Source organism: Kickxella alabastrina, assembly GCF_025024165.1.
Source record: "Kickxella alabastrina strain RSA 675 chromosome Unknown BX661scaffold_40, whole genome shotgun sequence".
Lineage (NCBI taxonomy): Eukaryota > Fungi > Kickxellomycota > Kickxellomycetes > Kickxellales > Kickxellaceae > Kickxella > Kickxella alabastrina.
The window spans coordinates 1-12,282 of NW_026251511.1; the positions used below are offsets into that span (position 1 = coordinate 1).

Here is a 12,282-nt window from a genome sequence, read left to right on the forward strand (position 1 = left end):
GTGTTTGTTGTCGTGTTGACCGCTTTCTTTTTTGTGTACTTTATTTTCTGTTGTAGGTCAAGCGCAAGGTTCACGTTTTATGTCGAGACTCACGGTTCAAGTTGGCTTTTTTCAATATTTTCAATTGTTCGCAATTAATACTCCATTTTGATTAACGCTTCAATTTACACATTCTAATTTATATTACCGCCGCCGACGGACAGGAGTGCTTAGGGGCTAGTTGCGTTTCCAAAACAGTGTGGCGACGTCGCCAACCATATCGGGTAGGTTCTCCCGAATGGCGTGGCCGGCAGCTGGCAGAAGCTCCAGCTGGAATTCGCCCTGCATTTGCGCAATCAGCAGCTCCTTATCCAGCCTGTCTAACCCAGCAAGAATCAGCAGCTTGGCAGTCTGCGCACTGACAAGCGTCCTTGACAGCCCCGTGTACCATCCTCGCCAACACTGTTTTGTGGGCATCGACTGCGTTTTCCACGACCATCTGCTGCCATTCTGCACAATGAGTAACGGCACAGACCCGAGACTCTGGGTGGCTCCTGAGTCAATGTCTGAATGAGTTGCACTCAATACGGATGCAAAATACCGCGGCCTGGCGGGAATAAAAAGACAGAATGACATGCAGCGAGTCCAGAGCCGTGGCTTTGACAATATCGATAAGAACCAGGCTGCGGATTGGCAAGAGTCTTCTTGGTGCCGTGGCATGCGCCATGACCGCACCGCCCATGTTGTCCCCAGCTAGAATGGTGTCTTGCCCGGAATGTTTGCCGAGCACTGCACGGTTGATCTTAATGTAGTCGGGTATCAGATGGTTCAGACTAAGATTCTGGTGCTCGCTTGTAGTAGATATGTATTGGTTGATGGCGATCAACTGATTAACCAGTCTTGGCTGTTTAGCCACACAAACAATAAGTCACACAGTGACCAGAGCAATATGCTCTCTAGTCTTTACCTCACACAGTGCATAGCACTTGTTATTAAATAAACTTTATAGCATTATACTTTATCTACACGTTCATAGAACGTTCTCTATATTCCAACAATATGTGGCCGCGAGTATTGGGCGCTATGGCTGTCGCCTGGGGCACGGTCTGGCGGATGTGCTTGCACACTAGGCCAAACGTCAAAACACGAGTGTCCGACACATGGGAAAACATAAAGATGAGGCTGTCAGTGTGCAGAAGCCCGCTGTCATATACATTAAAGTGAGCGTTTCCTTACATGTCTGTTTGCTGTTGCGCTTCAAAGTAGTCAATCTAGGAAAGTAGCTAATACTGATCTCACAAGCCGTGGATCTTTTTTGCGTTGGCACTGCACGCTTTTTCCACGAACGGCGAGAGCTGCATGTTGCGCACTCTAAACATGCCCTGCCAGAGGTTGATATTCATATTTTCATCCGCCAGGCAATACGTTGCTATGGAGGTTAAACATTTTAAGGCAGTAAGCGCGCGTTGAGTAAACTTTATCGACAAAAAACAAGCAAGGGCAAACCACAAACATGCATGTTGGATATGTCTCAGATACACCAGTATCAACAAGTGAGCTAATAGCTTGCCAATAATCAAGTCAGTTTGGCCGAGTGGTTAAGGCGACAGACTAGAAATCTGTTGGGCGCTGCCCGCACAGGTTCAAATCCTGTAGCTGACGATTAATTCTTTTTTTGCTCTGCCGCTAATCCCTTGTTTTGCTCTGCTGTTTTTCATCCAGACCCTGTGTCTGCTTGCTCTCTCTTTTTCTGCTTCTTTTCAAAAGTAATCGGCTTAATGGATAAAATAGTGCTTGTGTTGCTTGTCTGAGCGTGCACATGCACATCTTTTAAACTCAGCCGCTGTCGTGAGCACACTCTTTTTGTGGCCACGCTCAAATAATTGCATAAATTCAAATTCCCCATTAGCTGGTAGGGTGTCCCCCTTCGCTCTCTCGTTCTCTCGTTCTCTCGTTTTCTTGTTTTCTTGTTTTCTTGTTCTCTCGTTCTCTTGTTCTCTCGTTCTCTTGTTCTCTTGTTCTCTTGCTCTTTCATTTCTTGAGGACAGCCAAGTGCTAGTCCCTTTTTTACAGACACGCACTGACAAAATGCAAAACATGTAAAAGCAACCAAAAACGGTCTATATTGTGTGTGTTAAACCGCCATGAGCGCTGGCTTTTGTATGAGAGTGACTTTGCGTGCAAAGATGCTTATTGGCAATGATAGCCCTCAGCCTGTCGACGCATTCACAAATCACTCAAACGACTGCTAATCTTGGCCAAAAGTGAGCAGGCAAAAGACAAACAGGTGTCCCTAATTCACTATTTCACTGACCACACTACATTTCAGAGTATAGCTGATATATACCTGTATGTATTTGGAAATGAAAAATTGAGGCAAACAACATTGATAAAGTATAAAAAGCATCCAGGCTTGGTACAGAGTGGATGCAATCATCGCTTGCTCAGATATTCTAACCAACAGCACCGATTGGAAAAGCATTAATTGTCCTGCAAAACAAAATTTGGAATTTGCATGGATGTATCTATTTTCATCCACAGTATTGACATTTAAAAATACAATTGAAGCATGGGTAGGCCTGCTTTAATTTACTAACATTCAGACATTGACACCCACGACAAATTATAAAACATGTTTGGCGTGTTGAATATTTTGCACTATCCATTGGCGACTAAAAATAAATACGCAGCGCTCCAGTCAGCGAGACTTACAAAAATACGCGCCAGAATAGCTACCCGTGATTTATTTTAAAGGCAACAATGGCTGCACCAAAGTCACAACAGACGAACCGCCACCAGAACCATCTTGTGATGCTTGTGAAATTAAATTGTTGCACATCGTCCCACATTTTTCTCCCTCTATTTTCAGCCAAGCTGAAAATCGACACACAGCTTTCTTTTATCCTTTATAACTGTCCTCTTAGGCTTTATATGCTGCACACAAAAGAGCGTGCTGTCTTTTTTGCCATTCAAATGGAGGGATGCACATTTTCTGTCTTTTTATTTTTGATTCATTTGTCTCTATAAAAAGTACGAAATGAATCAAAAATAAATTGCACACCAATTCTAAGCAAATATCTACTTTTAAGCCAACTGCACATTATCAATTATTCTTCCCTCATTTTTTTGGCCAAGAAAAAAACGCTCAATGTGATACTGCTCTTTCTATTTCTTTTCTATTTCAGTACTTTTTCTTCCAAGGTCGCTTCTTTTTACGCGGCTGTTAAAAAGGCGGGCGATTCTTTAAGTCAACCACTAGCGCGAATAGTCGAGCAAGCAAAAAAAAATAAATGAAGTAGTGGTGTCTGATGCTGCGGCCAACTCTTAAAATATTCTGCGTATCCGGCCAGAGCCAGAATTATAAAAGAGAGAAAACCAGCCACATGAAAAAATATATTCTCTATCTCTTACACATTTTATTTAATAATTAGCAGCAGCCAAAAATAAGCCTATTTTTAAAAGGTCACACCGCGTTTTTAACAACGCTTTCCACACTCATAAATAATATCTAACATGCGTTTCAAGCTTTGCTACTATACCTTGCAGGGTTTTATGCCTGGTTTTTACACAACGTATTAACTGTGCACGGAATTACCATTGTTGTACCGGTGCCTTTAGAGAGACATGGCAAACGCAACGTTTGTCACGGCTTTTCTAAAGGTGCGCATGCTTTTGTACTTGGCATACCAGTTTTAGCTGTACATTTCTTTTATCAGCCCTGGCACTACATCGCTTACAAACACACTCTACAATTGCAAGATATTTTAGCAAAGCTCATACTCATTTAGATATTTGCATTCACATCCAAATAACTCAACAGAACACAACACAACACAACACAACACAACACAACACAACACAACACAACACAACACAACACACTAGTACAAGATAGAGCAAGTCAACTCATATTTTAACAAGTACACTTTCCAACAAGTACACTCTCTAGCAGATAGACCAGCACACCAGCACATCATCAAACCAGCACACAAGCAAACAATGAGTTCAAAGCGTAATTCAATGCTCTTACCCACCACCTCAAAAAACACTGACACTACGAGACCATCTAGAATGTCGCCCTTAAATCCAAATGTTCCTCAGGGGCCCTCGGCCAGTAGCACATCTACAAACACCGCTACCACTACGCTTGCTGATAGAATGGCAAGCCTTGCACATAAGAGGCCAGTGGCCTCTTTGCAGAATGGCTCATTGTCTGCAACCGCGCAGAAAATAAATACAAAGCCGGCCATCTCTTCTGAAGCATATGCAAACATGTCATTGGCTGCCAGAATGGCAATCCTGGCACCCAAGAAGCCCGTGGGCGCTACAATAACAGGCTCGACATCTGCCATTGCACTAAAGAAGAGACACGACTTGATGGCCGTGACCATTCACTATGTTGCAAAGGTCGAAAAGCAAGGGATAAAGGTAGATGAGGAGTTTAAGTACGTTTTAAATATTCCAAAGACCGCCACTCTTGTTGATTTAAAGATTGAATTTGCCCGCATTTATATTGAGATGGGCCCATTCAGCTTTGCAAACAACAAGAGTTATAATGTCACATGGAGCGGGGGCAAGTGCGTTCACGAGTTTACTGAAGCCAGCGGTAAAAGGCTGTTTCTCAAGCTTGAGAAGGGAGCCAGAATGTTTAAAATTCCAAAGAGTACCGAGTGGAACATAATAAAAAGCGAGACTAGGTTCTAATAACTACAAGTATTTGGATTTATAATTTTATATTGCACCAAACAGCGGGCCTAAGTTTAAATTACTGCTAGTCTGTCATCGACTAGGCGTATACTTTTAATAGTTTTTACAACCCTTTAGTTTTTCCTTCAATTCGTATATTTAAATATTATCAACTAAATATAAAACTAAAATTAAAACCTAGACGCTGTTGCACAGACTGCAGATATGGAAGTGGATGTCGAGGTTGGGAATCATGAAGCAAGTTTCCGTCCGCATGCCGATTGATAGAGTACTAATTGGACTATGCAGGCGTAAATTAGGGAGGCATCGTAATGATGCCCAGACATGCTCCCCATTTTGCAATGCACACGCGTGAGTGCACACACACGAAGACCACAACACTGACTTGCCAAGATACCAGTCTGCTCGCAGAAGATCCAGTTCTCCCCAACGGAGTGCACAATTGGCAATGTGCACAACAAAGGCGACGAGGCACATATATACGATGAGGCCGGCCCTAGTAGTACTTTGGAAACATCAGTAATAAATTCCTTTATAAATTCACCCCCACTTTTCTAACACTAGGCAACTAGTTCCCCTCACGCCCCCTCTTACATAAAAACATGATACAAAAAATTGGCCAGACAGCCAACTTTAAAGTTATTTTGGTATTTCCTCAAAACCTTGTTTTTAATATAAAATGTTTATCGTAGAATTTAACAGTAAAAATTTGCTTTCTGCCAAAATTACTTAATTTATGCTTTTACTTCATTATTAATTTGTAATTAAGCTAAATAGAAATTAGCTAATAGCTGGAATTCGCACTTGTTTCAATGGTGTAGTCGGTTATCACGTACGCCTCACACGCGTAAGGTCTCCAGTTCGATCCTGGATTGAAACATTTTTTGTTTTTCCTTCTTTTTTTATTCGGCTGATCATTTGTGGCGCTGGCAAACAAAAGTAACCAACACCAATGTTATCCTTGTTTATATTTGTGCATACCGCAAGGGGGAGGGCAATTCTGAAATAGCATTCTTTATTTGTTTATATACACACAAACTCTGCCGCGAAGACTGGAACCTGTGCTTAGTTTCTTTTTCTTTTTCAATATTTATTTTTTGCCATTTTCTACTATTTTTTAAAGACACGTACAGCGCTATCAACTTTTCATTTTGAAATATTCACATCCTTGTGTTTAAAGCCAAAAAAATGCACGTCAACATGGGCAAGTTGCTTCCGGCTCTGGCGGTCAGCAAGCACATCACAAGCGACACGCAGTTCATGTTTCAGTTTTACAAACCTGCCATTCAATATTACGCGCCCAGCCCGCAGCTATCTACCATCATGTCGCGGGACCGGCTACACAGCTCGCTGGCAACCGCACTACACGGGTGTCCGCTTTTGCTTGGCAGGTTCTGCATTCACTCGGACTCAACCGTGTCGATTGACTACGACCCCAGCAACAGCAACCCGCCGACACTTGAGTTCCAGGATGTGCTGTCGGTCTCGTACTCGGAGATCAAGAGCCGTGGGTTTTCGTACTCACTGGCCAAGCAGCACGGCATCGATATGGATGTTCCAAGCGGTATCATCAGCAAGGAATTTGACAAGCCGATGCTGATGATCAAGGTCAGCTATCTGGCGGACGGCGGCTTGGCGCTGTTCACTATGACAAATCATGTGGTGTTTGACGGGAACGCAATGTTCAACTTTATCTCGCACTGGGCCAGGTGCCACAAAAGTGGGCTGGGCTTTATGTCAATTCCATTGGACCTTGAGACGCAGTCCACCCCAAAGACTATCAACACGCGCAGCGCTCTTCCCCCGGCAGAAATATGTGCTGACGCGTCCAAGACACCATCTGAGATTGCAACCGACATATCCAAACCCGTAGTGGGAAAAAGCATGCGCGCGTGCGTGTTTGAGATATCCACAGCCAGCATCGCCCACCTTAAACAGCAGGTGGTTGACAGCGGCGTTCTGAATGAGGGCGAGTGGGTGTCGTCGAACAACGTTCTGGCGGCGTTTGTAGTGCAGTGTGTTGCGCAGGCCAACACGAATAGCCGCGTGTATGAGGCCGGCGACTGGACGGTCTTCCAGACAATGGACATGCGGCGCGTGCTAGGCCTGCCATTGCGTGGGCTTGGGTCTCCACTGATCCTGGCCGAGTGCCAGGTAGTGGCAGGCGAGATCATGGATAACGACCAATTCCCAGTGCTCGCCCGGCGCGTGCGCCTGAGCCTGGGCAAGTACTCACCAGAATATCTGCAGGCCGCAATGCGCTGGGTCAACGCGGAGTACAGCCGTATGGCGGCGTGCGGCACAAAGGAGCCTTGGCGCCACTTTTGGTTTCCTGGCCTCGACACTAACCACCGCACTGTGGGTGTATCGTGTATGAACAGGATTCCTGTTTATGACGCTGATTTCGGCGCCGGGCGTCCGACCATGACGCGCTCGATCAATCCCAGGCCCAACTACATCATTATATTTCCCGGCCCTCCAGCATCAGCAAAGGGGCCAGCATCGGAGTACAGTTCGCTGCATCTGTACGTGACTCTTGAAGGGCCGGCGATGGACGCTTTGTGCGCCGATGCCGCGTGGAACCAGCGCTGCGAGCTGATAGGCGATTGATTTAGTAATTGCGGAAAACGTGAACAAATTCTATTCGATTAAAATGGATGTACCACTACATTGGCTGGGTCGCAGACTGGATGATATCCATGGTCCATTTCCTTTAGTGTGCTGTATACTATCATCGGCTGCTGCTTCAATTTTTTTCTTTACTATTCTCTTTCTTTTCTTCTGTTTTTCATTTTGTTTTTTCCGCATCGATTTCAATACTCTTTCTTGTTACTGTTTTAACTTTACCTGACTAAATAATCAGATGACGATCTCCGCGGTTACACACAACCCAGCACCGACAACCATCGCCCTGGGCACGCCCTGGGAGAACAACCAGCCTCTATGGGTCTTTGGCTACGGGTCCATCATCTACAGGGTCGATTTCCCAGTCGAAGAGCAGGTATTCGGATACATCAAGGGCCGCAAGCGAGCATTCCTGCAAGAGTCGCACGACCACCGTGGCACTGACGAGAACCCTGGAAGAGTATGCACTCTGATCCCAGCCTGTGAGTGGAATATAATTTTCTCCAAGGACACAGTCGCAGACGACGTGGCGTGCTGGGGCATGGCGTACAAGGTGAAGAGCGGTATGGAGCGGGCAGTCAAGGAGCACTTGGATTTCCGTGAGAAGGATGGATACACGATTGATTTTGTCGATGTTTTTGGCAGTGATAGCGACACGGTGCCAGTGTTGAGCCAAGTCATGGTATATGTCGGAGTAAGTAGCAATCCATCTTTCGCCGGTGCATCATCAATCGAGGACACTGCCTGGGTAATTGCGCGTGCTGAGGGGCCTTCAGGAACCAACCGCGAGTACCTGTTCAAGCTGTGCAACGCGTTGCGCGACAAGGACCCCGATGCGGTTGACCCGTACCTCGCGCAGTTGGAAATGATGGTGAACAATATAATATTAAACAAGCAGTTGAATAAATAAATAAAACAAATGGAATAAAAACAACAGAGTCAGTGAGCGCTTTAAGCGTGAGTGGGTTGCCGGCGGGCATTGGTAATGTACTTGTTGAAGTTGAAGGCCTCAGGCTGCCACTCGCCGTTGAAAATGCACAGGACCTTCATCAGCGGGTGGTAGCTGAGGTCCGGCAGCAGCTTCGGCGTGATCAAAAAATATTGCGACGATCCCTTCTTGCACGCGGTATCGACGATCAGACGGTGCACCAGGCGCTCGTTGCGCTGGTCCATGCCCTGGTTAATCTCGTCGACTACGCGGAAGGGCGCTGCGACCAGCGACTGCAGCGACTGCAGGTACAGGATGGTTGACACTGCGCGTTCGCCACCAGACTGCCGGTGGTTGTCCAGCGCCTGCAGCGCCTCGTTTTTGCGGAACGCAACGCGGATTTCGACACCCCAGTTGCTGTAGTCCTCGTCGTCCTGTGGCACGACAGCTGGTCGCCCATTGTCACTGCCATCGTCGTTGTCGCCATTTGCAGCAGAGGTGTGGATGTTGTTATACACAACACCGTCACCCGCGCGCTTGAGCCGAATCTCACCCATGCACTCGATCTGGTCAAACATGGCCTCAAAGTTGTGACCGATCTTGGAGATGATCTCGGCTAGCGGAGCCTCCCACTGTTCGCGCAGGCGCTGCTTTCTCCGGCGCACCTTGCGTAGCTCGTGCTCGAGCCGCTGCTGGTTGGAGATCATCTCAGCGAGCTGCTTCTTGCGCTCCTCGTAGTTCTCCATGACGCGAGAGGACAGCCCGCTGTTGGCTGCCATGCTCAGCCGCTGGCGACATGTCGACAGCTCAATGTCCAGCTCCTCGTAGGACATGTTGCCGCGCTCCGCCTGCGCGTCGCGCACTGCCTGCCGCTCATGATCAGTCATACCCTCAGTGATCGTGCGCGTTTCCTCGAGCGCAGACCTGGCGTTCTGCTTCGCGAGATTGAAGTCCTCGGTGGCCTGGTCAAACAACCGCTTGGATTCGGTGATGGCCTCGCGCTGGCGCTCGGCCTCAGCCCGCAGTTCGCCCAGGGCGCGAGCATCCTTGAGGCCGGCGAGGCCGGTGGCCACCATTTTGTGGATGTCATCGACCAACTCTTTGGCAGCATCGGCTATGACTGCAATGATGTCCGCCCGTTGGTGGGCATTGTCCTTGAGCCGCTGGGCAATCTGCTGGCGCTGCCGCCGCTGGGCCTGAGTGCCGCCATTGGCCTCCTGACGGTCCTCTTCGACGGCCTCCCTCAACATCAATTGCTTGGTCTCCAGCTGAACCCGATGGCGCTCCCAAGTGCGCAGCGCTTCTTTTCTCCGCCCGAGCTCCTGGCGCAGCTCGTCCTCCTGCGCCTCGATCTGGCGATGTGCATTACGCACCTTCTGGTCCATTTGGCTGATCTTTTTCATCTTCTGCTCGTTGGCCTGCAGCTGGTCGCGGAAGTCGTCGATCTCCTTGCTGCAGCGCTCCCGAACTGCCTGTGTCTCTTCGGTCTCGCCCGAAGCGGACAGGAGCCGCGCTTGGTTCTTGACACGCGACGTCATGACCGAGGCAGCGCGCGAGCCGTAGCGCCCGCGGGTGACCTTGGAACGGACTCCGCAGGCAATGTACTCGCCGAACATGTGGTTCGCCCCGATGGCCTCGTTGTCAACATTGCCCAGAGCAATCGGGATCTCGTGGATGTTGTCGCGGACGCACATGGCCGCCAGAACCGGGCGCGGCGCCTCGATAAAGTCCAGCGCGTACCCGTCAAAGCCCAAGCTTCTGATTGCCTCACTTGGGTGCGGCGGGAGGAAGGAGTTCAGGCTCCTGTTATTGCAGACCACATCGATGCGCAGGCGCATGGTGTCAATGGCGTGGCGCGTGAGCGTCTGGTAATCCTCCTTGCACTGCGTCACAAAAGTGCGCAGCGTGCTCATCGACGCCAGAGTCTCAATCAGGTTGGCGTAGCGCAGGTCCTGCACCGAGGCCTCGAGGCAGATTGGCGCAAACACGTGCTGCTTGAACTTGTCGCGGTTGGCCTCGACCCATTCGAGCGCGCGGTAGCTGTCGTTGTGGAAGCGGCGCAGGCCCTCACGCCGCTTCAAGGCCACGTTGTCAAGGTCCTTCAGCTGCTGGCCGCACTGCTCGAGCTGGCGGTTGATGCGCTGTCCCGACGCCATCAGCGCTGTCTGCTCCTCCTGCACCGCGACAATCTCGTTGTTCAGCTGCATCTTGCGGTCGCGCAGGTCGGCGAGCCGCCGCCGTGCGTCCTCGGAAGCGGCCTCGTCTGGTGGCTGCTCCTCTGCGTGCGCCGCCTCGAGCCGGGCAACCTCTGCCCTGAGCGCAGCGATCTTCTCGCGGCGCCGCTGTGCACTCTTCTTGAGCTCGTCCATCTCGGAGTTGAGGTCGCGATGCGCCGTCTCGAGCTGCGTGAGCTTCCCCATCTGGCGGCGCGCATCGCGCTCCAGCGTCTCGCGCCTGCCCGAAAGCTGGCGCCGCTGGTTCTCGCTCTTGGCGATCTTGGCCTCGAGCTCCTCAAGCTCCTCCTCGGCAGGGCCCGTTGCGTTCATTGCCTGCTGGTAGGCAGCAAGGGCGAGCCGACGCGCCTCCTTGGCGCGGTCATGGCCGGCCTTTGCCTCAGTGTAGCGCGCCACCGGGACGAGGGCTGTCAGTATGCGCAGCTGCGACTCGGCCGCCAGGCGCTCCTGCCACCGCTGCACGTCGCGCTCGAGCAGCTCGTTCTTCTTGCGCAGATCCTGCGTGTCCTGCGCCGACCGCTGGATCCCATCCATCACCTGTCTCTCCTGCGCGCGCTTGACCGCAAGCTCGGCCTGCAGGCTCTTGAGGTCCTCGCGGCCTACAGCCACCTGCGTCTCCCTGAGCAGCTCCTGCGGCGACAACTTTGAGAACTCGACCACCCTGTCCTGCGGCAAGAACTGGCACAGGCTGCCAACCTGCACCTGCAGCTCGCGCGTCGTCCTCGCCACCTCCGTTGCCGTAGCGTGGCGCCCGTTAATATGCCACGTCGACTTGTTGCCCTCGCGGATGATCTCGCGCGCAATCTTCACCACGCCGCTGTCGCCCGCAGTCGCCCCGCCGTGCCCTGCCAGGGTGATCTCAATATGACCCCGCTCATGCCCGTGCTTGACAAACTCCGATATGTCCTTGGCTCTGCCGAGCACCGACGTCTTCTCGCCCAGCCCAAGCGCTATGGCGCACACAATCGTGCTCTTGCCGGTGCCGTTGGGTCCAATGATCATGTTCATGTTGGGCCCAGGCGACAGTTCGATACTGTCGTATGTGACGAAATTGCGCAGCGAAATGTGCATTATCGAGCCAGCCCGGTATTCATTGGAATTGTGCTGGGTTTCGTTGCTGCAGTTGCCGTTGTCGTTCGCTGCTCTCCTTCCGCGCTTCTTTGAGATTGGAATATCCTCCGAGGCGTCAGGATCGCTGTTGTCGTCGTCGCTGTCTATACTGTGTTTATTGTTGGGTTCAGGTTCGACTACCGTGTGGTTGGGCTCGCGCTTCTGCCCACGCTTGGTCGGAGGCATAGCTTAGAAATAAACAAAGTTCTTGAATAAATTGCGAAATGATTTGCCAAAATCGAAAAAGGGGAATAAAAGTATATAAAAATAAATTGGAATCGCGTTTAAAATAAAGGGTGGTGCTCTTTTTTTCCACAAGTTTTCGCGCTGCTCTCCATTCATTTTTTACGTTTTTCGCCATCTTGTTTGTCCAATCAACATGTTTGGCCATAAAAATCAAGCTTTAAAATGAATTCGATTGCCCACGATACGTAGCGTGAAAAAACAGTGTGAGTTGGACCCAAAGTAAAAACAAATCAATAATTTTAGTTCGATATGGCACTTGGCTTGGAATGTTTGAACCCACTCATTTTATATAATAATTCATAAATGGCAAGGGGAAGAGAAAAACGCAAATTGTAAAAGTGGCAACCAACCTTCCGGCCCCCGCTGCAAAATCCTTTGACTGTCTCTTTCGTTTCATCAAATAATTCAAACAAATGCAAGAAAAGACTTTGGGCGAACGCGCACTTGTCTTTA

The 12,282-nt window shown here is 49.6% G+C and overlaps 6 protein-coding genes and 2 non-coding genes across 8 annotated transcripts; 5 read left to right on the plus strand and 3 right to left on the minus strand.

Moving 5' to 3' along the window:
- Positions 1–216: 216 nt before the first annotated feature.
- Positions 217–1,382, minus strand: BX661DRAFT_201041 (uncharacterized protein; the record flags this gene model as incomplete). Its single annotated transcript, XM_051538467.1, has 4 exons — positions 217–520; positions 606–812; positions 1,036–1,161; positions 1,327–1,382. The coding sequence occupies 4 exons, from the start codon at positions 1,380–1,382 to the stop codon at positions 217–219; spliced, it is 693 nt and encodes a 230-aa protein (XP_051388653.1).
- Positions 1,383–1,559: 177 nt separating this feature from the next.
- BX661DRAFT_t134 lies at positions 1,560–1,641 on the plus strand. Its single transcript has one exon. It is a non-coding gene; the product is annotated as a tRNA-Ser (tRNA).
- A 1,851-nt stretch (positions 1,642–3,492) lies between these two features.
- BX661DRAFT_77351 (uncharacterized protein) lies at positions 3,493–4,773 on the plus strand. The gene has a single exon (XM_051539477.1). The coding sequence runs from the start codon at positions 3,979–3,981 to the stop codon at positions 4,681–4,683; it is 705 nt and encodes a 234-aa protein (XP_051388654.1). The 5' UTR covers positions 3,493–3,978; the 3' UTR covers positions 4,684–4,773.
- Positions 4,774–4,954: 181 nt separating this feature from the next.
- Positions 4,955–5,163, minus strand: BX661DRAFT_189379 (uncharacterized protein; the record flags this gene model as incomplete). Its single annotated transcript, XM_051537562.1, has 1 exon — positions 4,955–5,163. A coding segment is annotated over one exon (182 nt), but the record flags the coding sequence as incomplete, so codon positions are not given.
- Positions 5,164–5,492: 329 nt separating this feature from the next.
- BX661DRAFT_t135 lies at positions 5,493–5,566 on the plus strand. Its single transcript has one exon. It is a non-coding gene; the product is annotated as a tRNA-Val (tRNA).
- A 308-nt stretch (positions 5,567–5,874) lies between these two features.
- On the plus strand, positions 5,875–7,296 carry BX661DRAFT_173683 (transferase family-domain-containing protein; the record flags this gene model as incomplete). The annotated part of the gene is made up of 1 exon (XM_051533885.1): positions 5,875–7,296. The coding sequence occupies one exon, from the start codon at positions 5,875–5,877 to the stop codon at positions 7,294–7,296; it is 1,422 nt and encodes a 473-aa protein (XP_051388656.1).
- A 253-nt stretch (positions 7,297–7,549) lies between these two features.
- On the plus strand, positions 7,550–8,221 carry BX661DRAFT_146836 (ChaC-like protein; the record flags this gene model as incomplete). The annotated part of the gene is made up of 1 exon (XM_051533193.1): positions 7,550–8,221. One exon carries the CDS (start codon positions 7,550–7,552, stop codon positions 8,219–8,221), a length of 672 nt encoding a protein of 223 aa, XP_051388657.1.
- Positions 8,210–12,240, minus strand: BX661DRAFT_189383 (uncharacterized protein). Its single transcript, XM_051537563.1, has one exon. It carries the CDS (start codon positions 11,767–11,769, stop codon positions 8,263–8,265), a length of 3,507 nt encoding a protein of 1,168 aa, XP_051388658.1. The 5' UTR covers positions 11,770–12,240; the 3' UTR covers positions 8,210–8,262.
- Positions 12,241–12,282: the final 42 nt, after the last annotated feature.